Raw genomic sequence first — 25,518 nt, forward strand, 5'->3', positions numbered from 1 at the left:
TTCCTCTCCCTGGAGAACTGCATGATGACAGATGTGAGTCCCACAGGGATGAGAAATGCAAAAAACCCTGGAGCATAAGAAGAAGCATATCCCACCTGCATGGAGACACAAACCTCAGTGGAAGCAAGTCCATGGAGTTGAGACTATATAAATACCACAGCAGGGCTCAGACACCTTCTTCTGTGACTAACTGTATCTCCACTTGCTCTTTATATATATATATATATATATAATCTCTGCATGCACGTACATGTACCCACATTTTATACCTAGCTACTAATACTGCTGAGGTTTCCCTAAGGCAGCCACTCTGTGTCCCCCTACAGCCCAAGTAGCCATACTGAGACTCTCTAGACTCTCTACCACAGCTGGACCCATGGCTTCCCCTGCAGACCACTCTCTCCTAACTCTGTACATTCTGGGGAGATCCCTCCCCACCCCAGTACTGCTTCCTTTATTATCTCTGCCCAGCTGTGGTTTATAAGTTGTTTGAATCTTTTCTAGGAACAGATAAAGATCACAGTTACCCAGAATCCAAAAACACAGCTTGAAATGTGGTTAGACTGTGCCCTACTTTCATTGAGTTCAGAGCAAGGCTCTGCCAAGGTGCTCAAGGGCGACGAGAAGAGAAAGACCCACTTCAGCAAACCACCCCTTCCCCCCAGCCCAAGAAACAAACTTAACACATCCCCCTCCAAACCTGCTGCATCTGTTCAAACCACATCACCTCCCCTCCTGGTTTGCCCAGGACTTGCAGGTGAGCAGGAGCCTGGGACACATGCTGTCCTGCACTGCAACACTTGACACAGGCACAGGCACATCCCCAAGCTGAGAGAGGTGCAAGGGATTCACTAAATCAGGGCCATGAGGATGGCAATGCAGAGTGTGCTGCAGATTAAGAACAAGATGTGTTGGTAGAGTTTTTACCATCCACATGCTCACTGACAGCTTCTCCCCATAGCAACTTGCCCTAAGCTGGGTGAGCTGCAGAAGTGGAAGTGCTGCCTGGGACTTCCCTCCTGTGAAAAATCCCCTCCCTGGGAAGTTCACACTGGGTTTCAGAGCTGCTGTGTGGCTGTGCCTCCAAGGTGAGATGGCTCACTTGCACTGTCAGGCTCCTCTTACAACAGTATTTCCAGGGATCTGCAGTGATCTGGGAAGGGATACTGCTGAATAAATGCCAGGGATTTTTTTTTCCTTTTCTTGAGTGGTGCCAGCCCATAGGACCAACCTGCAGACAAGGATGTGTGTTTCCTGCACCCATTTCACCTGTGGTCTGATTCTGATAACCCTGGGCTTTTCTCACATGCACTGATGTTGTTCAGAGGAGATGGGACTTGGGCAGGAGAGAACACCTTGCAGATACATACCTCCAGCTCTACGACTTTCTCCAAAGTACAGGATCTTTGCTGAGTGATTCCACCTATATTCCACATGGAATATATGGAGCAGTACACAGACAAGCCACTTGCAGACACTAATATTTCATTTCAAGGGTATTAATTAACCCTGCTTGGAAGGGCTTGTATCAAGGCAAGGATCAAAGCAGCAGAGGGGTATTTTTGCTGGTGCTCTGTTAGAGATAGAAACAGTGAGGTGCTTCAGGAGAAGGGTTTGCTGCAGTCAAGGCCATAAAGAGATGCTGAAGATGGTTTCATCTGAAAGATAGTACAGTCCAAGATCATTATGATATTTAGTAATGCCATTTACAGGGACTGACTTGAAGAGCCTTGGAAGGAAGAATGAAAAAATGCCAGCAAACACATTAGGATCTCCTGCAAGTTTTTTCATCCTATTGAAAAGCTTTGTTGGAAAGAATGATGAGAATGGTAATAATAAGGCACTATAATTATACCTGATCCTTCTATAATCTCTCTCTCTCTGCTGAGTTCGGGAGCACTTTACTGCTATTATTGGATTTGAACAGTCCCATCTGGATAACATACGACTGATTTGTTTGCATGACTTATTTTAGGTATCTCAGCATGTACATTAGAGTTGCCTTTGTATCTGGTTGATTCCCTGCACAGTCTGGAAGAGCAGGAAAGGATCTGCAGCTCATGTTTGCCAACACCCCATTCTCCCATCCCAATGCCATGGAGAACTCCTTACAGAAGACCAAGGATAAAAGGAACCACCAGTCCTTCCTAACTCAGTAGTGCAGGATGTACAACTGTAGTACTGAAGCACTTAGAACATGGAGGCTGGATACCAAGAACACCTGGATTTGCACCTGTGTTATTCTAGGCTTGATATTCCAGGGATTCCAAAACAACTGAAGATGCAGTGAAAGTCTAGCAGCAAGGACCTGACAAATACCTTATGCTCTGTGACCAGAATAGCTGCTACCTGAACCCTTTAAACAAATGGATGAGCTGCGTATTTCCAGCAGACAGACACAGGGAAAGCATGAAGGGTGCTCGTGTCTTTCTGGATTTAGCATTCCTTGCAATGACATCTCAGTTACAGAAATGCTGGTAAACTCTGGCTGCAAATCCCATTCACCATGTCATTAAATGAGCGACCATCAGTGTCACAAACCTTGTCCCCTTCCAGGAGCTTGTGAGTGTGAAGATGGGCACTTGCTACTTCACTCTGCCAGGGCCAGGAGAAATGAGACATAATTGAAAATAACTCAGCCCATACTTAAAAACCTTACATAAAAACAAGATTTTAAAATAAAAAATATTAAAAACACAATAAAAAAACTATGTTTTACATGAGTTGGACAGTTTTCAGTCTGAAATTCACAGCAATTTGTTACTAGTTTGCAGTTCAAGGAGGGAATGTCCCTTTCAAACTGAATCACCATAAGACAAGCTCAAGTTTCCTGATCCTTTTGTTCCTCTCACCACATTTTAGGGATTGTTTTTTCTTCTGTGAACTGAAGAAGGGTTTTCTCCTGCATCCCTTATACATCCCACCTGGCTTTACTCATAAGGACAGATGACGTTTCCAATGTCTGCCTATCCCTAAGGCTGTGGGACATCTTGTGGAGGAGTTTAAGAGGACCCATTAGCCCTGTCTAGTTTTCCCCTACTTAATTTTTGGAGTATTATATCCAGTCTCCTCACTTGCATTCTCTTAGATTCTTCAGAGCCGTCTCTGTCAATTTGTTTACTTCTAGTTTATTTTTAAAAGACCAACCCCCAATGGACATAAGCTCTCAAGTCCCTTTTGAAAATGCTGTCTTCTCTGTAAGTGCTTTGTTTGTGATCCTCTCCAATCCTTTAGGCTATTGTTTACAAGCTGGAAGGCATCTGCACTTGGGCTAATCATGCCTAATGCCAGCAATTCCCCCAGCATGATTTGTTGCATGAGCCAGTGGGAGCAGGGTTTGTTTTGATTACGTTTAGTGCGGAAAACCCACATTTTACTCGCATCAGCCTGACAAAACAGGGAAGCCTAATCCAAAATCTTCAGAGAGGAACAATAATCTGGTCATTGATTTCAGTGGTATCTGGGACCAGCTCAAAGATTGAGAGCTCTGATGGCAAGGATGGTGTCTTGGGAAAGCAGGTAGCCCAGGAGGCAAAAATATTTAAAAGAGTATGCATGTCACTTGCTCTGGGATGGATGAACCTAGGAGCCTGCCAGTGCTTTGTTTCTCAGAGCTCTGCAGCTCCTTTCTGACATGCAGTTAGTCAGGCTGGGAGCCTCCAGCTCTGCCCCAACCAGCCATCACCTTGGGCTGATGCTAGCCTCCCCCAGTGCCCTCAGCTGACAATTCAGGCTCCTCCACTCATTCTGAATGATGGCAATGTTTTTATCCTCAGCCTGTGCTGACGCTAGCCTCCAGGCATCAGATGGGTGTCCCAATTTTTCTGCTTGTGAAAGCTGGGAAGAAGCGCCTGAGGGCTGCTCCCTTTGGGGCTGCCATCAAACTGCTGGGGCATGCAACTGCACTGCAGGGGTGGGGTACAGGTCTGCCAGGTGCAGACCCCTCTGTCTTAGGAGGCCCAGCACACGTTCTGGGAGCTCAGCACAGCTGTCCCTCACCAAGCCACTGGCTCAGCTGGCCTGGGCTGCCCCTGTGCCGCTGAGCCTCAGGCTGAGCCTAGGCTGGCTTGTTCCCACACTCCTGTCATCGCAGAGGTCTGCCCTACAAGGCATGGAACTCAGAGCTCCACCTGGATCCTGCCTCTCCCCTATTTCCCAACTCTGCTTTTCCTCCTCCAGAGGTGCTCCATCAATCACCATTAATCCCTTTCTGTACCCACACAGAGGGTAGCCTTGCTGGTGGCCTGTGGAAGAGATTTCTACAGCTTAAGCTACTATACGTCACATGAAGAAATGTCTCTTTTGGAGTCTTGAACTTGAGTATTTCATCAGACGCCTCCCTGGATTTTTAAGAAAACACATGGTCACCTACTCCATGGCATTTAGGCTTTACAGATCTCTGCCACAGACCTCAGCCATCTCTTTTTTGGCTGAAGAGTCTTACTATTGAGCCAGCCCTCGCACGGGAAGCGTTTGGAAGTACTTTGCTTTGCCTGAATCAAAACCTCAGCTCCGCCAGCCCCAGCTGAGATCAGAAGGCAGCAGGAGCCTGCCAAGACCCAGGCAGCTCTGCAGGGAGGCATCGGGAGTTTCACAGCGACTCTGCCACATCTCCCTCTCCCTCTGACACCTGCTTTCTCTTTGAAGGCTGCCCTCAATAGCCTGGCCTTTGCACCAGGGAATGGCACAGGGCAGGCAGAGATCTCCAGTGCGTGCAGTTTTAACTGTACAGATGCCAAACATCTAAGGAACTGAGGCAAAACGAACTCAATCATACAAAGCTGCCACATTCTCCTAACCAAGGTGTGTTGTAAATTAAGGGGTTTAGCACGCTTAAAGACTAATGACACAAATGCACATTTTCAGAGGGACATCAGGGTAAGGGTCAAAACTGAGATCCAGCTGTGTGTACACAGGCTTTATTTTGAAGCTTGACTACCTAAGAAGAGTTCATTTCCCAGTCACTGAGGATGACCAAATGTTAATACATTTTTAAAGTGTTTTTGCACAAACTTGTGTCTTTTGGTGAATCCTGATCCCTAATGACATACAGACCTTTATGTCAGAGGTAATCAAGTATTATTACAAGAGCTGATGGCTGTGGGGCCCCTCCTGAGCACACACATGCGTACATATGGAAGTTATTAGCAAGTTCCAGTGAAGAATTTTGGGAAATTAACCCTTGGGGCCCCAGAGCACTACCAAAAGACAGCTAGTTGGGAGTAGACAAAGAACAGTTTCCTGCTGGATGCCTGCAGCATATTGGGACTGAAATCCAGACCCTTCACAGCATGGTAGAGGAAGCCCCTCTCGTAAGCACTAAACTTTTCAACTTCTGCTGTTAGGAAGAACACTTGAAAAAAACCATCTGCAAAGCCTGTGTAAGTTTCCTCGACAAACTGAAATGAGTCAGCTGGAGAAATGTATAACATACCATATAAAAATGCAAACAATTTTCTTATATTCCCCAAATGGTGCTCAAGAGGTTGTGAGGAAGTTTGCAATTTCTTTTTAAGTCCCCTTAGGAGCCACCAAAAAACATTTGGATACAGACCACCAGGAGCTACTCCTACGTGACAGAGGGACTGGTTCAGAGGCAGGGTCATTAAAGTGAACATCTCCCATTCTAATGAAAGCAGCAGGACAGTGTTACCCCATGGAAGTAAATTCTTACCGTTTTGCTTTGTACATCTTTTTTTTCAAGAGCTGAAAGAAAAAGGTTTCTCTTCCAACATCCAAGCAGAGAATGAAGGACTCTAATGCTTGTCTCAGCCAATGCACTTTTCACTTTCCTGTTCTTTCTGCATTGATTTCCTTTCTTGCACCAATCCTGATCCGCAGAGTGACCTCTCCTTGGGAATAATGAGGATACTCACACATGATGTGCTTTCAACTTCCACAATATAACAATGCTTGGCAGTAATTCACTGCTTTTCATCCACAGATCTCAAATCAATTCGCTGCAGCCCTGCATGGAATTTACTTACTTGTAAGACTGAGACAAGTGCTTGCTGTGCAATTAAAAAAAAAAAATAAAAAGGAACAAAATAAAGTAGACTTTATTAAAGTCCAAACTATTTCTTTCTCCCATGGTGTGATTTTCCTAAAGCGCAATCCAGGCCACAAATAGGGCTCTTCTAAGCCCCCAGCTATACAACCCAAGATGCTCATTTGCGGCGAAATGAGAACAGTTCACAGCCAGGTCAGAGCAATACCGTTAGAAAGCTCTTCCCTTAGTGAGGTATAACCTGGCCAGAAAACAGAAGCATTCCTGTGCTCTAAACATGGTTCTAAACATGGAAGAAATTATACTGCTCCTCCATCCCCCTGCTTTCTGAAAGGAAGGCAGGAAGGCAACCAAGGCACCTCAGCAGTCACCCTCAAGAAAGAAAAGGATCAAGGGGTGGATGTGATGCCTGGGCCAGCAGATCCAGTCCCACTCCTCCATGGCAGAGAGGGAGGGCAGCTGTGTAGCTGACCCTGCTGAGGCAGGGCCTTCACCCAAGAGCCTGAGAACAGTCCCAGAGGTGCCCAGAGCCACCTGAGATGCTGGCAGCAAGCAACACTATGCCCACATGTCAGCCACCCCAGGGTACACAAACCCTGCAGAAATGAATAATCCCAGCTCCTGCTTTTGCACTGGGCTGAGACGCAGTAGCTGCAGGGCCACCGAGCTGCCTCTGGTCTCCCTGCAGCTGGAAGGAGCAGGCAGCAAGGACAAGATCACCATTTCCCTGACACTTACCTAACTACCTTTGTTCATAAGTCAATGCCCTGAGACAGGCAGACAGGCACCTCACTGCCAGCAGAGCAACAGAGCCCTCCAGAGAATAATTCAGAGTGTCTAAGTCAGGCTCCTGTGATGAATCACAGCCTGTATCTCTCTCTGTGCTGACCACACACTTTAGTTCCTCAGATAAAACAGCTGATCACAATCAAGCAAATTCAGTGTACTCTTCCCCTGTTTGACTTTTTTTTTCCATACAGGTCTAAAGAGGAAAGTCAGCATGAGCAAAGCAGGCTGCCTGCCCAGCTATGGATGTTCAGCAGCATGGAAAATGGTTTGGCTCAAATTTTAGAGTATCTGAATTTCTTCTTTCATGTAGCTGTTTTCAATCACTTATTTTGAAGACATCATACAGACTATCCCTGAAATGAACCATGACCCTGTTTAAGCCAACTCTGTTCCTCCCATGTGTACTCATACTCACCAGTTCAAGTTCACTAATGCTGTGTCCTGTTCTAAGATTTTGAATTACTCAGTCTTTTTCAAACACTCATTATAAATTTTAAGGTACAAAAAAAACTTTCTAAAAATGTAGGGCTGAGATTTTCAGAAGTATTCTCTGTTTAGAGAATTCTTCAATTAATTACACTACAAGATGAATTTAAGTTTAACGTTCCCACCTAGAACCACTCATTTATGCTCTGCTTTTGTTCCTTATGAGAAATTCACTTGTTCAGTTTCAGTTTGATTACCAAGCCTGGGCACTAAACTAACTGGGCTTCCAACATTACAAGGGAATGAAATTACTGCCACGTATTCACTGACTTTCAAAAATCAATATAAAAATTTTATTAAAATTTTAGAAGTTTTATATAAAAAATTCCTTGCCTTTTCAGAGGCAAAACAAAAACATCTTCTGATGCTCGACAGATGGCAGCAGCACACTATCAGATGAGCTTAAGAAAGGGTGCAGGATATTATCTCTTCACACCCTCCCACGGCAGATACAACTCTCCAGATCAGGGTTATCTCTGCAGGAATGCCATGCCCTTAAGTACAGCATAACCCATCTTCACTCAAAAATCCAATCAAATGAAGCAATGCAAAAGCCAGTGAAGCTGCATGTATCGTACACGGCTGCAATGGTTTCACTTTGTGCACAACACCGGCCTCTGAAGTAACAGGCATCACATTTGTGCTGCAAGAAGTGAAATGTGCTCTTGTTCCACCACAGCTCGGTGGGTCAGCACAAGGGTCACGCCCATCGATGTCCAAGCTGCACTGCTGTGGGACTGGACTCAGCTGCACTCCACAAGGGTAGTTTTGAGGCAGAAATGAGCTCAAGCACTTAGGGGCTGGAGAGAACATAGGTCTGACCTGGGAGGACAGGCAATTCACCTTTTTCTGAAGCTTTTAAGTTATAAATGGAGCAAAGAGCAAGACTTGGTGGCAGTGGAAATGCCTGCTCTTCGAGTCTGGCTTTACCCCAGGCATGTCTGGGGAAAGTCACGCTCACTGTGTATGTATGAGGACACATCTGTCACAGCCACTGGGTTCAAGCTCTAGTCCCTCTGCCCTCCCCCTTTCTCTCCCAGCAGCCAGTCCTGCCTCACTGGTGTGTCACATATCCCACCAGCGCAGCCATAGAAGAGGCGTCTCGCTTCATCTCCCATATGCATGGCATCATCTCCCAGCCCAGGACAGAGAGGGGCTGGGGCCAACACTCCCCTCTGACCCTCCCCTTCTGTCCAGGGGTGAGAACACCTCTTCCCTCAGACACATCCCCAGGGAGCCCCCTAGCCCTGCTCTGCCCTCCGTCACGGCACCAGCAGGGAGGCTCCGGCAGCACAATTCTCGCAGCGTGGGCACTGTCCGGCGGCTCCGGCACAAGGGCTCAGAGAAGACCAGGGGAGTTCCCCCCATCTCATCAAAGTGCAAGGGGTTGTTCCGGGTCCCTGCCACCACCAGCTCCAGCAGCCGGACCACACAGTCTGAAAACCAGTTCTTGAGGCGGAAATAGCCCTCCTGAAAAGAGATCCGAAGGCTGACGGGGCCCGTGGGCATCCGCACGCTCAGGCTGAACAAGCAGTTCCCCTGCGAGCTGTCCCGCACCAAGTAGGTGCCTACAGGCTCCCGCTGGAGTTTGGCGTGAGCCTCCCCCACAGACAGGGGGCCCCAGTAGAAGTCACTGGCCTGGAGGATATTGAGGGATCGCTCCAGGACTTCCCACTCGCAGCTGCGAAACATCCGGAAACGATCGGGCAAGCCGGGTGGCGCGGGGCTGGGGAGAACGCTGCGATGCTGCCTTTGCAGACGAGAAACAGTGGTGTGTGTGTTGTGCAGATCATCTGGCCTCCCTCTGATCATCTCTCAAAGAGCCCATGAATCCTGGAAAGACGCTGCCTTTACCATGCTTCCTCCTTTGCATCCAGCCTGCGGGACAGAAGGAGAGTGAGGCAAACCCAATACCTTCTTCAATCTGGGCAAGACACTTCCCAAGGGAGAAAGACCAGCAGAGTACCAAAGAGAGTACCAAAGAGCTACTGCATGTAACCAGCCTCAACTGTGGGGACAACCAAGGATATGTCTGTGGAAAGGGCTCCAGCTGGGTCCCCACCAGCACAACGTGGCACTTTACAGAGCTCTGCATCCATTGGGTTTCTGTGATTCACAGCCAGGGGCTCCTGCACACCCTCCAACAGGCTAGTTTGAACCCAGCAGATCTCAGCATTTCAAGATTTCCCTCTATTGGATGTTTGGGACTCTTCACAGTGGCCTTGAGATTGGAAAGGTGAAATGACACTACAAATCAAAAGGGAAATATTTCCTAAAGCAGGAAAAGCAGGAAAGTATAATTTACTCTGTGAAAGTGAAAGGTAGAAAGGTTTCTCACACTTCTCCAACCATTTCTTCAACAAAAACATTGACAACAGGACTTGGTAAAAGCAGAAGACTACCATGAATGAGTTCACTTAACACTGGTACCAGACATTGCTGATGCCCTTCCAGACTCTTAACTTCTGTTTCTTCCAGAAGGGCAACACCCTCTGCCTGCAGACAATGCTGCCCTCTCCCAGTCACCATCCTCTAATGTACTGTCATGACCCTGCTCATCTCCTGCACCTTATGTTATCACCAGGCTGTTTTCAGAAATGCAAATTTCTGAACCCAGTGTTGCCATCAGCCATCCAAGTCACTTCAATTATATGTATAAAAAAATACATATTCTAAATGTGTGTGTCTGTATAGGCACAAACAAAAAAACCACAGCCCTAAGCCAGAGGCTCATTCTGTGTGAGAAGCTGATCTGTAACATACCACTTCCCCAGGCCTGACAAGTCAGTAGCTCGCTGCCAAATGCTGCCCTCGCTCCCTTGACATACTCCATTAACCCAGTCATACTCACTCACAGCACAGCCATGCTTGGAGCAGAACAGAGTGATGGCACAGCCTGCAGCAGAGGAAGAGACACACTTCATCTCCAGCAGTCTCCCCCCACCACAGACTTGCCAGAGCATAAGGGCTTTTATCAGGCAGACAGCCCCCCAGGGAATGCGCAGGGACCTGTGCTGGGCTTGCACTGCAGGGAGAACTTTATGTTAAGCTTAGCTCCTTGCAAAGGTCCTCTAACTCACACCCTTTGCCAGCTATTCAAAAGCCTCACATTTCTTTTGGTGCTGGTGCCAGCTGGGTGGCCATGCACACTCTGCACCCTGGGAGATGACAAACAACTTTCCTTCACACGGGCACAGTAGTAAGGGAGAGCAGGCATGCGCCTGGCAATGCCTTAATGCAGACATATTTTCTAGTCTAACATCTCTCTCAATATACAACAGTAATACCAATAATGGAGCTGCCAGGCACGTTTCATATATGGAGCCATAAGCATCCTTTCCAAGAGCAGCCTGGGAAGCTTATCCAGCTTATAGCCCTGTGATTTGCAGTCCACAAGTCGCTAATGTCCCTGGTACAGTTATGAATGCTGTTGAACCTGCCCTCTAGGCAGTTTCATAGTAGAAGGGAAATTCCCTGCTTAGAGAAAGGTGGGAGGGATAGGAAGGAGTTAATCAAGTTGGGTTTTTCTCTTTTCCATTAAAGGAAAAAAAAAAAAAAAAAAAAGGGCAGCACTTGAAAGCTGCTCAGACCATTCAGCAAGTCAGAATAAATCTTAGGTGAGGGTGATTTAATGAGCAGGATGCAAACAAACACAGTCACCACTACAGCAACAAGGGCCATCTATCACCACCAAAAACTCAGCACAGAAGGCACCACAAGTAGTTGCAGCATCTCTGTCCCTCTCCTCTTTGCTGGGTGAGGAAGCTATAAGGCCCTCTGACATTAGCTCTTATAGAAAACAAAGGTTATATGCCAGGTGCCTCCAGGGCTGTGGCTACAGTTTCAAAAGGAGTGATAAATAACTTTCCTAAACAGCAACTTCTCTTGGGTCCAAATGGAAACTTTGCCAATTTCACAGGTCAAGGTTGGAAATTTAATTCAAGCATGAAAACAGAAGCAGACAGCTGTCTTTCATTTCCAAGCTGGTTTTAAAAATAACAACAAATATATGATTTGTTTAAGGCTGCAGATGCTATTTGACAGAAAAAAACCCAAACTGGTTTGTCCCAGTTTTCAACCTTGAGTCATTCACCCAAGTCCTTTAAGAAAAATCCACTGCTACTAGAAATCTGACTGACTAAGAACTGAGACTGTCGTTTCAAATTCAAAGTAAATGCAAAAATAGCACCTTGACAATTTGTTCACTTGGTTTGAAATCTACATGTAGGTCAGAACCTCAGATGGGGGGAATTTGTTTAGCTTCAGTGACCCATTTCCAAGAGATAAGTGCCTGGCCTGCAGCACAGCATTAGTTACAGTAATATTAGCCCTAGAAGTGCTTCTTAATACCACCTTTAAGGTTCACTTTTAATGGGTCAACAGGTCCTAGGCATACTTGGCCTCCTACATCAAGGAGGACATGCAGACCCAGGATTAGGAATAAACCAAGCCAGGGGTGTAATAAAACACACATGCATAATTAGTTCTGCTGACTTGTCACACTACGATTTGCCTTCCCTCTTCTCCCCTCCAAAAAAACCCAAAAAACCCCAACACCTAAACAAGTTACTACCTCCCTACTGCAAGTCAGAACAATGCTTGCAGCCAAAGCAACATACCCTAAAAAGCTGGCATCCTGCTAATTAAAAGGCTGGATAAGTTTCCTCAGACTTTCTGATTTAGTGCAAGTTCAAGAGCTTTTCAAAATAAGTGCTCTTGACACAGGGCATTCTGCTTTCCTCCACACTCACAGCCGAGGCAAGGCAGCGTATTTTATATAAGGAGACAATTCTAGTAAACCAGGGGACTGTACACAGCGTGTGGTGTCAGCCAAGCCAACCCTGCACCCTGAGGCTTGACAAATCTGGCATGTTCAACATCAGCCTCAAGTACTCAGCTATGATGCATCCTCGCTCTGTTCTTCCAGGATACTTGAAAAAGCTTACCTCTTTGTCTTTGCCACCCATAGGGATGAGTTTCTCAATGTCAGGACTGGAAGTGGTCCAAATTCAAAAGTTCTGATGCAGCACTTCCCAGTTTTTGCATGACTTTACTTAAGAGAAAATCCATCCTTTGAAAAGAAAGAGACGTCCATCAAGCAGGTGACTAAGCCTATTACTTTGCTGTAATGTGGATCTAAAATACAACAAATCTGGGGACAGATTATTTGTCTTTATCTCTTTGATCTGTGTTACTGTAGAAACACATATACAGCACTTCAGACAGCAACACAGACAGCAGATTATTGCTGTTATTACTATTGTTACTTACAAAGCCATGAGCTGATTAGGTCCAGGCAGCTCACAGGTGGCCCAAGGACAAATGTAAAGACCATAAAGCCATCGTCTTCCGGAATCAGGAACCATAAAACCAAATGTTAAGAGAAAATGGCAACAGGAATAAACCTAAGGCTTCAGAACAGCAAAGTCCTAACTCGTGCTTAATACAAAACACAACATTTAGAGTGTCTTATTTGACACCATGGAGGTATCCATTCACTGCTGAGTTATCCTAATTGTGACCCAAAACGTTCTGGCCCACACTCTTCTGCCCTGCTTCCCCAGCTCTCAAGACTTTTCCTTCTCACCTCACAGATGGAAAAGTAAACCCACTGACCTGGTGGAGCAGCAGACCACCACATGTGGAATCATATGTCTGTCAGTGGATCCATCCAGCAAGCTGAAAAAACAATCCCAGCTTTCTGCAGGCCTTTCAGAGGCAGTCCCTGCACAGCTTCACTGGTACCCATGTAACATGACTTCTCTGCATCTTTCCCAGCCCAGTCTATACTGGGCACACAGCCCACAAGCTACACTGACTTGCAGATAGAAAAAAAATCACGGTCAATCCCATGATTACACTTTCCCATTACCACTCCATTTGGCTTTGACATCTCCCAGATATCAACCCTGCAGTTCCCAGAGCAGTTAGATGGAGACTGGGATAATTAGGAAAAGCTCTCCCTAAGGCATCCTGCAAGCCCTCACCACAGCATCCCTACTCCAGGCAGCAGAGCCAGAGCAGACATCTCTTGTTTGCACGTCTGCATCCCACAGAAATGCACTGCCTACTGATTTGTGGCTGGGAAGGATGTTTCAAAGGAAAGCTTGAGCAAAGGGCTGGAAGAAACCTCCCTGGTAAAAGCCAAGAATGCAGCACTGGGTTTTAATGGTAGGCCAGCCTGGTTCCCAGGCCGTCACCGCCTGCCACACACTGGCATAGACTTGAATCGCGCCATCACCACCAGGATGCGTGGTCACACCAAAGACCCTTGCTATGAGCACCCTGCCACAGCCAAGGTGACTTGGGCTGATCCAGAAGGGGATCACAGAGAGGGAATGGAAAGGAGATGCACAGACAGACGTGCCAAAGAGAACAGAGGGAGCTGTGGTTAGAGGAGGAATGTGGCCCAGCTCAGCCAAGAGGACCAATGTTGACCACAGCCAATTTCTCCAGCACAAAGCACGCCTCAGAAACATTGCAGTTCCCTCTATCTTTTATGCCATGGCAGTTTGATGTGAGGCTGGCATTAGGTCTGACACTTGAGAGAATATGTGGGAAAAAACCCAAACCACACCACACATACATACCCCAGACCAGAACTGCATTTCCCTATACAACCAGCAACCAAGGATGCAATATTTAATAAAATAAGCTGAGGCAGCACACACACCGTGTTCCTACTGGAACTGGCAGTTCCTACTTCGCCCTGTAGAGACAGAGGGCAGGAAGATCCTGCATGCAGGCTCTGGGAATCAGCAGCTGGACACCTTGCAAGAAGACTTGTCTTATCAAACACCTCCCAACATTTTGGGTCTGGAGAACATACCTCAAAACCCACAAATAACTTTGCATGAATTTGATATTAATGTTTGGTACTTCTTAATATATTTTTCTATGACGCGTGTTTTCTGAATTAATATGGCACTTTGCTGACAGGGGCAAAAAGGTTTTTACTCCAAGAAAATCAACAAGACAGTGTAATGTGTGCCAAATACTCTTCAAGGCAGGGAGGTCTGCAAGCACTTTGGTTTTTCCCCCGACACACGTTAAGAAAAACCCAACAAGGTGGCAGTTTAAAGGAAAAACTTTACTGGGCTAATTAAAGAAGCTAGAAGGAAGACATACATTTTTAGGGTCCCCTCCCCAAACCTTGGAAATACTATGCACTTTCAGAAATACTTTCAAATAAAAGAGCCCAGTGTGAAAATGTAATCCTGCCATTTCAGAATAACAGAAAAGCCTCATCACTTCCCTGAACTCAGAGGCTGCTCTGCAGTAGCCACAAGCAACTACAACTTATTCCATAGCAAGTAAAACTACCAAAACTACCATCTAACTTCTGCCAAAGACATTTACTGGAGACTGAATTATTTCTGCCTTCTCCTGTAACTGGGGAAACAAGAAGGAAAAAAAAAAAAATAAAATCAGGAGGAGTTACTACTAAGTTCCAAAGCTGCAGCTGAGCCTATCCTGCTATGGCTTAAGCAAAGAGAGTTGTTGCTCACCTCTGGCCAACAGCATTTTTGGTAAGTGAGGGAAGCCCAGTCATGCTGCTCCTGACCTTTGCAGTTTCACAGCGAGCAGCCATTCCTGTGAGTGTCAGTGCTGCACAGCTACACGAAACTTCAGCCCTGTGCTTGGCCAGGGAACACAGAGTCTGTGCTGCTGCCTTGCCTATCCTCCACACCACACTCTGGCTCAGGAAGCAGCCCCTCCGGAAAGGTGGCTGGAGCTCTCCCCAGTTTGGGGGCAGAAACAAGGACACAGGGAGAGGGCACAAGGAGGAAGAAGAAAGAAGCCAAGATAACAGCAGTCCCTCATGTCTCCCTACCTGAAATGCTCTGTTCCACCTCTCTGCAGAGAGGGGGATCAGTGGGAAGGGGGCAGAAATGCCCAGGGCTGCCTCCAACCCATGATGGCTCCTCAGCATTACCAGCTCCCCTCACCCCCAGACCAGCAGCACAGGTACATTTCCTCTGCCTCTCTCTACTAAACTGACTTTGTTCCAGAACTCTGTTAGAGGAAATGAGGAAATCCTGAGACACAAAGGCCATCAGTGGTCCCTGTGAGGACCATGGCTTTTTATCAAAACCATCACATTGAGCAGGAAAAGAATTCAAAGAAGCAGCTAACTCTGAGAAATGAGCAGTGTCTGCAGCTAAAACTGGTTCAGTATCCTTACCAGAACTACGCTGCTAGAGGAGTCCCAGATGATTAACCAACACGAGCACAGGGGGACAAGGGAAACACCCTGCCTTGACTCTTCAGAAGGACCAGCTTCAAACGATGTGAGGGGCCATTACGCAGCACCAGTTACTGTGCCTTCAGAGGAAAGGGCAAGGGTCAGAAAGCACAGATGCACCACAACACCAAGTTTTATAGTGGGGGATTTCCAACACACAAAATAAAGAAACTAGTCCTGAGAGTCCAAAGTAAAAAGAATAAAATAAAAAAAAAATTTAGTCATGAAAGGTTATTTAGGAAATCTTAAGTGACAGAGCATGCAGACCTCCCACAAATGACAGCACAGAGGACAGGCTTGGGGGACAACACAGGTCACACCACAGGTAACAGCTGTAGGTGCAACAGCTTGCAAGGGCTTCTGCTGTGGATCACAGACATCAAACACACACACTACAAAACCACAGCCCCTATTCAAATCTCTCTGTAACCTCAATAATCCTTCAGAAGATGAAAAAATAATCCTGGAGGAGCCAATACAAAGGAATATAAATTATTGACGGTAGGGAACAAATTTATATGAGGATGCCTGTCATGAAACTGGGACAGTAGGTGGCCAAGATAAATGAAACAAAACCCAGGAAACATATGGCATTTTCAGTTTATCAGAAACAGAAACCCTCTGGGGAATCATTTAGTTGAGTGGGATACCAGCTAGTGGGGACAGGGACACTGCAGAAAAGAGACACAAGCAAGCAGGTATTACTTTTTTCTTACACGGGATGTTGAGGAGATTCCCCAGTATTTAATGCTGATTAACCTGAAAGGAGAAAAGAGGGTGCTCAATCAGAAGAGATGGGGAAAAGTGACATTAAAGCAGAAAGCCAGCTGGGTATGGTGGACTGTACCCAAAGATTTTTAATTGGAAATGAGTGGTCAAGATACAAAGAGAGGTGTTCTCTCAATCAAATCAGCTGCACTAGCAATTGCCAGAGGACTGCAAATACTGGAAGGAACTTTTTTTGACATATGCTGCTAGGGCAAGAGCAGCACAAGGCTACCTGGTGTGGGGGAGAGCCAACCCCCAGGCAGAGTTCCCCACCAGGCAGATGGCACCTGAAGAAGCAAGAGATGACAGGACACATTTTGTGCTTCCCAAAGCAAGTCAAAAAGTGAGACACAGTACATGAGCTAAAGAGCCAGCAGCACGCCAGGACCTGTACAGCAGATGGGCAGAAGATGTGGAGCAGTCATGCCACAGGGTGAATGGGAGGTAGAAGAGGGGTGGCTGGAAGAAACCAAGGCATTTCAGCCCCTGCACATCTAGTCACCTCTCTGCCACCCTCCCACCCACTGCATCTTCCCCCTTGTTCGACTGAGCCCACTTTGCAGAGCATCCCACCTCCCTCCTCAACAGGCTGGTGGGTACAAGCAGCCCAAAGGCTCCCCAATGTCTTATGCTAGCAGCTCCTCCCCCTCACTGTGCAAACTCACATGTTGACCCAGGCGTCTTCCTAGAATTGCCTCTCCCTGTCTTCAAGCTCTCACTACTCACAACACCTCAAACCCCCAAGGCCTGCCCCAGCAGGCAGCTTACAGCCTCATGTTACTTAAATCTAGACAGCCAACTCAAAACGTAGCAAGCCCTCTCCATTGCCTTCCCAGGGTAAACAGTGACAAAATCACTCTCTGCAGGACAGAAAAGTCAGAGGTCATTCAAAATTCATCAGCAGGAAAGCAGCAGGAGGTCAGGCAAGACTCTGTCCTGACACATGCAAATGCACACAGGCCTGTAGGAAAACCAGCTGGGTCTGTATTTTCAAGAGCAATAAATTAAGTGGTGCAGCTGACCAATGAGCCGAGTAACAGTGTGAGGGTTCATTAAGGAAAGCTCCAGCTCCGAATGCAAAAGCAGTCATTTAAAAACCAAGAAGCAAGTGGGAGTGAGAGGGTGCAAAATGGATGGGTGGGAACATACCACTAATGTCACTACCTGAGAGAATACAGTCCGTTCTAGTCACCTGAAATAAAAACATACAGAGACTAAGAGGATAGGCCTAAAGATAGGTAAGAAGAAGCAACACATCACTGTACAGAGAGAGACTGGAGAAATTTCATGCTCAGTTTAGAGAGCAGGTATATACACAAGAGGATGTCAGAGAAAGATACAGTACAATGAGGACATTCTTTTTGTATTTTTTCAGAAAACCAGATGAGAGGAAGTTCAAAGGTGACCAAGATTGAAAAGTAAGTAATTTTAAAACTCATAAAAGGAAAAACTCCAATCATATAGAGTGGGGAAAGTGAGAGAACTGATCTGAGGAATCTCATTTCTCTTCTCTCTCAAATGTCTTCGCTTTGTTTCTGTCATGTCATGCTTTAGCAGACCTTAGGCAGAGGAATCCAGCAGCAAAGGGCTGGATTTTTTATCAACACTTTTTTAAGACACCTCTTAACCATTTAAACCTGACATAACACTAAGAGAAGCCCAGCACAAGGCATAAATGCCCTTTGTGCAAAACTGAAGTAGTAAAAAAGGGTATAAGAAGGCAATATGAGGAATCAGCTATGGACCTGCTGCAGAGTTAAAATAGCTCTGTCCATGTTTTTCTCATTCTTTAATGACTAAAAAGAACAGCACCTTTTCCTTGGATGTGCTGACTTGAATAGCAGTGTGCAAATAGCAGGTTTCAAGTGTTTACTTCTAAAGCAGTAAATGTTTCTACAGCTCTGACTTCCCTCCTTCCACACCACAAAATCTCACCAGAAAACAAGTAAGAACTAAAATATGGATAAAGAACAACGCTGCTGGTCTGTCAAAAAGCATAAACAAACCACTCCTGCACAATCAAACCTGTGCTCATCACCACTAGTGTGCCAACTGAGGCAAACTTACACTGAACCCCCTTAGCTTCAGCAAGGCATCTTCAGCAGGATGTGCAGAAGCCTAGCTACAAAGTTCAGACTGCAGATCTCTCGCATTTTCCTAAACTGCTAAAAGTCATAGAAATTTTCTTAGCTTTAGCCTAAGTTTCCAAATAAACTTTGCTACTGAGGAAGTATGAAAGTAGATCCAAACTGTTTCTGAACTGCAGAATCACATACACACAAAAAACTCCCTTGTTGCACAAGTCACAATCCGAAGTCAAATTTTTTCTTCAGCATTTGCAGGGAGTGAGGGAAAGGACAAAAGCCTTCTGCAACAAAGGCAACTGAATGCTGCCAGTTTAACCCAATTTTGTCAGCCACTGCTCCAGTATAAAGCTGTAAGCAAAGAAGCCCATCTGCAAACTTAATAGCGGCACCGTTTGATTCTTCCCCTCAACTTTGCATGTGTTTGCAAACAAGCAGAAGCACACAAAGTGCAGGAGGAGCAGGAAGGGAGAAGGCAGAGAGAATGTGCATTATCAAAATACCTTGAGAGTGGTTCTTGGAAATGTGCAGCCTGCAAGCCTGTATCAGACATTCATTTCCTGTGAAGTGCACACAGGCCTTTTCATTTCTCCACTGAAGAGGATGAAAATAAGGGGCAGCTCTGAAGTCTCCAAAGACAACACAAACCACCATTTGCCATTCTACTAAAACTGAATTTACATTTTTACACTATTAAATACCTATTGAACAGAAGCGTTGATTTCCAGAAGTTTAAAAAGTAGGATTTTCTACACCTCTCACTTCTAAATCTTAACTTGAAACCTTGCATTTGGTGAGGGGCAAGGGGGAAGAAGAATTCAAGTCGTCATTTTGATCAGTCATTAACACAAAATTACCAAATCCTGCTACATGAAACAGCACTGCACTTTTTTTTTTTTAAAGGTTGAGACTGTTTTCAGCAAAATGGTGAGCTAAGAAATACCTTACTGAGGCAGAAGGATGCAGGATATGCACAAATGCAACCCAGAAGAGGAGGTTGTAATGAAATAGACTGACAGGATAAAAAGGGTTGCTATCATAACTACCTTCTGCCTCTACTTAATCAAGGATCTAATTAATGTAACATTTAGTTGCATTATTTTAAATAAATATGCCTCCTAATGACATACATGCTTAACAACTTCACTCTCTAAAAAGATATCATCCCTGTATGGCTTACTCAGCTCTTACACCATCCACATTTTAAGTTACAGAGATGCATGTGCCCTCCTCTCCATTCTTGTGAGCTTTTGGCAAGCACCACTAGCTGAGGTCTGCAGTGGCCTGGAATAACAGCTCAGGAACACACCACCTCCCCACAGCTTTTATTAATCTAACCACAGTATCAACCCGACCCAAATGATGTCATATTTAAGTACTGGCACTATCTCTTTACTGCTGACCAAACCAAGGCTGGAGAAACCAGGACAGAAAAGCCTGTAGGTGGCAAGGGGACAGACGGGTGGCAAGGAGCTGCAGGGAAACACTAGGAGAAAAGAGCAAAACATTTCCAGTGGGGACAGAGTAAAAGAGAAACAAGGGAAAAAATACAGCTCTAAAGGCACATTTTCTCCTTTGTTTCTCAGCAATGCAACCACAGTATTAGTGACAGCAATTAAGAATTTACACCACCCAACCCCAGCTCTATCCTTGCGCAAACCGACCACCAACTTCACAGAAATCCCAGCTGGACTGAGGAGGGTAAGAGGCACTGTTTGCATGTTTGAAGCTGTCATCTGGAAACTGAATTTGGCCCTCTCTGAGCAGGCACAGTGGGGACAGAGGCACACACCTGGGAAGATCTGAAGAAGCTCAGCCTCTCCCAGTGCTCTTCTATGTCCATTTTTGGGGACCCTAGCACAGTTTACCTGTGCCTTCCAACACAATCTTACAGAAAATCCCTGTGTTGCCACTCAACCCCACTACATTTAAGTAAGTACTAATAAGCAAAGCAGGTTATGAAAGGACATACAACATACAGAAAATTAACAAGGAGTACAGAAATAACAAAGGCCCAGATCCCAGTTTAACTCAGGAAAAGATGGGAACCTGTGTGGGAGGTTGGCATCCCAGTAATCCTGCGGGCTTGTGCCCAAGAGCCTTCCCCTCTGGAAGGAACAAGAATCCTTACTTCAACAACTATGTTTTAAATCACATACCCAGCAGAATCACTCATGAACACAGAAACAAAGCTTGGCTTCATCTGCAGCGACTGGCCACATTTAGTCGCCGTAACTTGAGCAACATTATGTGATAATACAGCCTCAGTCTCACAAACTTCTGTGCATATACATGATTTTAAAGCACATGACCATTGCCCTGCTGTGACTGAATGGGCCATTTGACATTCACACAGCATCTGAATTGCAGTTGCAATTGTTTGGAGAAAGAAGATATGCTTGTATACCTTCTTAAGGACACAGTAAATAGAGAATGAAACATCAGGAAACTAGTTATTTCTGATTCCACCCCATTTTACAGAGTTGAATGTGGTCAACATGTGACTGGGTTTTTAATTTAAATTCTCTGAGAGCTGCAAGGACTAGAACTAGTAAATGGCACTGTCTGGACCACATAGTCCTAAATAGCAGCTTGCTAACAATACTCTTTACCCTCAACTTTCCAGAACAATGGTCAAGCCACATCCCCCTTCTTCACCATGCAGGAGAAGAAAAAAGCCAGGGACATTAACTTAACATTCTTGAGTTCCTCTCAGATACTTCTGGGATTCATCCAGATCCTATTTCCAAGCTTCTACTAAGCAAGAAGTAATAGACATTTAAACTAAATTTTTAAAAAAGGGAAAAAACAAAACCTAAGAGTAGCATGAGCTGAGGTTTTACATGGTAACCATTCCAAAATTCTCAGTAACAGCACATGTATTTGTGGGAAAAAGTGAGTAGCAGATCCTGCATGACTGTGAGCACCATGACTCAGATTGCATAAAGGAGGATTTAGTGATAACCTTTGCGATGAGGCTTTTCATGGGCGTGCAGCACTTATCTTCTGAGAAACGACAGGTGTGAGGCTGCGTTCTGACTGTGCCAGGTCTGGAGGATGGCGAGTTTCTCCACCTTTCAAGGTAACCCCAAACGGGCATGTACACCCCTGGTTCAGTTACCCCACTTCCCTGTAACTCCCTCACTTCTGGCAGGCAGCTCCCTTTTCCAGCTAAGTGTAACACCTAGATACCGTTTCTCCAGGGCTTTATGTGAAAGGGAAGAAGTGGTGTGAAGACCAAGTTACCCAGACCTGTGTGGCTGCTTCCCTACAGATCCATCTAAGACATTACATAATTTGCAGGTTTCACTTTAAAAGAAGCATCCCCTGCCCTGACGCTGTGAAGAACACCTTGACAGCAGGACAGTCCCCATGGAGCCTCTCAGGCTACTCCCAGCACCTCGCCACCAATCCAGTACAGCACATGGCTCCCTTCAAGGCCGGCAGTGAGATGCCAGCACCCCAAATCTCCCCCGACTCCTCGGAAAAGCCCCCCAAGCCCCAACACCCTCCTTCTTCCCACCCAACGACGGTCCCAACCCCTCCAGGAGCCAAATCAGCGGAGACTTGCAAGCCAAGGGGGGATCGGAGCAGACAGGCAGACGGACAGACAGACTCCTCGCAGCCCGCCCCCCCAGAAAGGCCGTTTCCAGTTAACGCAGCACAACTTACTCTCGGCACCTCCGGGGCCACGGGCGGGCGGCGCTGCCTCCGGTGCGAGCGAGCGCTCAGTGCCGGAGAGACGGCGGCGCTGCCCGGCCCGGCCCCCGCCGCTCTCCCGCCCCGAAGCCAAACGGAGGCGGCCCCGCTCCCCGCATCCCCCCCCGGCCCCTCCGCTCACCAAGGGGCCGGTGCGCGGCTTACCGGGGGCGGCGCGGCTGCCCCGCCGGGCCCTCCTCGGGCGCCGCAGCGGCGGCTTCGGCTCCGGGGAGCGGAGCGGCACAGAAGGGAGGGGAAGGGTAGGAGGGGAGGAAACCCCCCAAATGTTTCTTTTCCGAGGAAGGAGCCACGGAGGAGGGGAAGGGGAGGGGTTTCTCCCTCCTCCACTATTCCGTCTTTCCACGGCGTGGCTCTTGCAAGGGGAACAAAAAAGTAAAGAAGAAGAAAAAGTTTGGGTTTTTTAAAAAGCAAACTTGGACGGATAGCGGGGAGAGAGAGGAAAAAAGGAAAAAAAAAAGATACTGTGAAAGCCCCTCCGCCGCGGACTGGCAGAGGGAACTCCACCGGGATGGCACCGCAGCATCCGCCAGCCCCGGGACCCGCCGGAGCCACGTGTCGCCCGGGGAGGGGGCGGCCGGTCCGGGGCTCTGCCCCTCCTCCCAGGCACCCTCAGCTGCATCGGGGCTGGGGCATCGGGGTTCGCAAGCGCCGGGGAAGGGGCAGTGTCCAGGGCCGAGACGGGGGGGACGTAGGGGGCTCTTTACACCAGCGGAAATCAGAGAGCCTGCCCCGACCTTCCCTGCCAGAATTCTCCCAGCACCTCTCGGGCACTGCAGGAGCTCTCAGAAGGACACCGGGCACCCTAGAAGCACAGCGTGTGTGGCAGGGTAATACGCACTTAAGGATCGTACCCCAAAACGCACGCTCTTACCTTGGTGGGTCAAATTAAAATACTGGAAATCATGTAAAAAATTACAAATGCAGAGAAACGTTATGATATGAAATATAAATAGCACACTGCATGGTGCATATTGTAAGCATATTACTGCTCAGAGAGAATAGATGTATTAGAAGAAAAAATAAACTTTGGAATTCAGTACAAACCTCACAGTTTAAAGGCCTAGCCTGTAATGAAGCTGTGATTTGATCATGTTATCAGAGCTCTCACTCATCTATATACTTTCTCTAGATGCTTTGAACATTACCTGGTGTGTGCATACCAGGTGGATTGCCCTGTTGAAAAAGCTCTATACAAACCCCAAACGCAGACGTGCTCTAGCTGCTCTGTACCAGTGCAAAGCAGCCGTAATTCCAGCTTGAGCAGCAGACTAAAAGCTTTACAGCTGCTTGGCATTGCTAGGGACCATAAAGCAGTCAGAAACACACCACCGAATCTGATCCTCAGCCTTGCCAGAAGCTCCACTGAATGTTGAGACATCAGTTCTTGTTTTTTCTTTCAACCAAGCATGAAGATGTTGCTGACCACAGAAGAATTTCTGAACTTTCATAAGAATCTGGGCAAAGCACTTCATTCTTTTTCAGAGAGGCTTCAGTGGGAGGACCTGCCGCTGGAACTCTAAATCACAGCAGGGATGAAGTGCTCATCTGTTCCATTTTTGGTTTTTAAGTAGACTTGTCACACTTTTCTTTGTACTTTTGGATGGCAGCTTCAAAAATATCCTGTGGTTTGCTTTACAGTCGCCTAGTAGGGAGTCTGTTTCCCTCTGTGGATATTTATAACATTTATTGGGTGACTTCATAGACTCTTCCAGCCACCTTGCCTTAATGTTAAATGGCCTGGTCTAATTCTACCTTTGCTTCTTTTTCATCTTTGCCTGCGAAAAGTTACCATCCAGCCTCACTACTCCAAGATTGTCTGTAGGTCTTGCTCATATTTCTCTCATCCACTTGAAACTGTGACCTGGCAGCAGTTACAGCTGAAGCGTATTGCAGCAATCATCTTCAGCCATAAAAGCCAGTGAGACATGTCACAATGGCACTACTGACCACAGTTTTCCAAAGCTCAGGTTTGACCCACAGGGTCCAAAATGTGTTCAGGATCAAGGTACCTCTGAGGTACCTTCATTATAGGTGGAAAACACAAGGATGCTGAAATAGCTTGTGTCCTGTGACATGAAGGAGGAGAAGGCAACCACATCATGCACAGGCTTGGCTAGTGCTGCATTTCTTTCCTGTGAGCCTGAAGCCAAGTCTGGATATGTTTAACATGAAAAACAAATTCTGTCTTTAGGTGAGTTTTCTTGAGGAAAAAAGAATACAAGCAAATTCCCTAGAACCAAGAGACTTCCCATGCTCTCACCACTGGATTGAAGAGTTTTTTTCCCCCAACTGCTTTCAGTGCAAGGATACCCACCTGAAAGGCTTTGTGTAATGACAGTGAAAATATAGGCAGGCTAATTTTAACACCTCCCACTGCTGCATCTCTGAAGAAAGCTGGATCCATCCTAAAGGCAGTTTTTGAGATGCCCAGGATGCTGATGACAGCATAACAAGGAATAGCTCCCAAGAAGGTGCCAGGATTTGTTATTAGGATTTACAAGTTTTATCCTACCCCTCATTTTTTTCCCCTGCCTATGGATACATATACCCTCACTATCCCAGATACTAAAATTTTAAACCACATTAAATGTGAAACATCAATGGATAGAGCTGCTGACAGAATGAACCATTTCCAGAGAGTTTTGTCTGAAGTCCTGCTGCTGAGAGCTGTGGGTCTGAGTTCATTCTACCTTTGGATCATAGTTCTACTTTGTGGTGTTTCTCTGCTTGTTCTTCAGCAACCTTCAAGTCTTTGGTAAATCCCAAGATGTTGATATCCAGCAGCCCAAGAACCAGTAACACCCTAACAGCTTCAGTACTTCTCAGCATGCAGATTCCTTACAGCTTGCATAAGGAAGAAGGAGTCACAATCTGCCTATTTACTCCTGTCAGTTTGGGAGGGAAAAGGCATGGTGTTTCGGGGCAGGTCATTGCAAACTACTGAATAAAGACAGTTTTCTGGGAAAGCAAAAGGTAAACATTGCCTCAGAAGAAGGGAGAGGATAACATGATGAGGGAAAAGAACTGGAGATAATGAAACACTGAAAATCTACAGAAGAAAGGAAAAAAGATACCAAAAAAACCCCAAAAAAACAAAGGAGAAGAACATGGAAGGCAGAGACGAGGGAAGATAAGTGAACACAGTAGATTTCCCACTACTGACTTGCCCTTCAGCTTAGTAGACCTGTGTGTGGAAGCTCAGCTGGGGCTGGAACACCCATTCCAGATCACAGGTGAGCTATTACTTAGGATCTCAGTGCCTTACTGGGCCCCCAGCCAGACCCAAACACACTGTGCCCACTGGTGTGGACACTGACATTCTGGATGGGATGTGAGTAGGATATGAAACCGCCCTGACAGTGTAGCTGGCCAAGCGGCCCAGACATAAGCTGGGGGCTTCCTGCCAGGTGGTAAGTGGC

At 46.5% G+C, this 25,518-nt stretch overlaps 1 protein-coding gene across 2 annotated transcripts; it reads right to left on the reverse strand.

Annotated features, from left to right (window-relative positions):
• Nucleotides 1–7,669: 7,669 nt before the first annotated feature.
• Nucleotides 7,670–22,357, reverse strand: LOC102108948 (suppressor of cytokine signaling 1-like). Of its 2 annotated transcripts, none has more exons than XM_005527684.3 (3): nt 22,244–22,357; nt 12,229–12,353; nt 7,670–9,160 (listed from the first exon to the last, which is right to left on the reverse strand). In XM_005527684.3, the coding sequence occupies exon 3, from the start codon at nt 9,092–9,094 to the stop codon at nt 8,411–8,413; it is 684 nt and encodes a 227-aa protein (XP_005527741.1). In that variant the 5' UTR covers nt 9,095–9,160; nt 12,229–12,353; nt 22,244–22,357; the 3' UTR covers nt 7,670–8,410. The 2 variants fall into 2 exon arrangements, with proteins under 2 accessions (XP_005527741.1, XP_087912024.1); XM_088055898.1 differs by lacking the exon at nt 22,244–22,357 and adding an exon at nt 22,052–22,100.
• Nucleotides 22,358–25,518: the final 3,161 nt, after the last annotated feature.

Source organism: Pseudopodoces humilis, chromosome 5 (assembly GCF_049639895.1).
Source record: "Pseudopodoces humilis isolate 2021_Gansu_Grassland_sample_001 chromosome 5, ASM4963989v1, whole genome shotgun sequence".
Lineage (NCBI taxonomy): Eukaryota > Metazoa > Chordata > Aves > Passeriformes > Paridae > Pseudopodoces > Pseudopodoces humilis.

Coding starts and splice junctions, on each gene's coding strand:
- LOC102108948 (XM_005527684.3), bottom strand. CDS start 9,094: ATGATCAGAGGGAGGCCAGATGATCTGCACAACACACACACCACTGTT.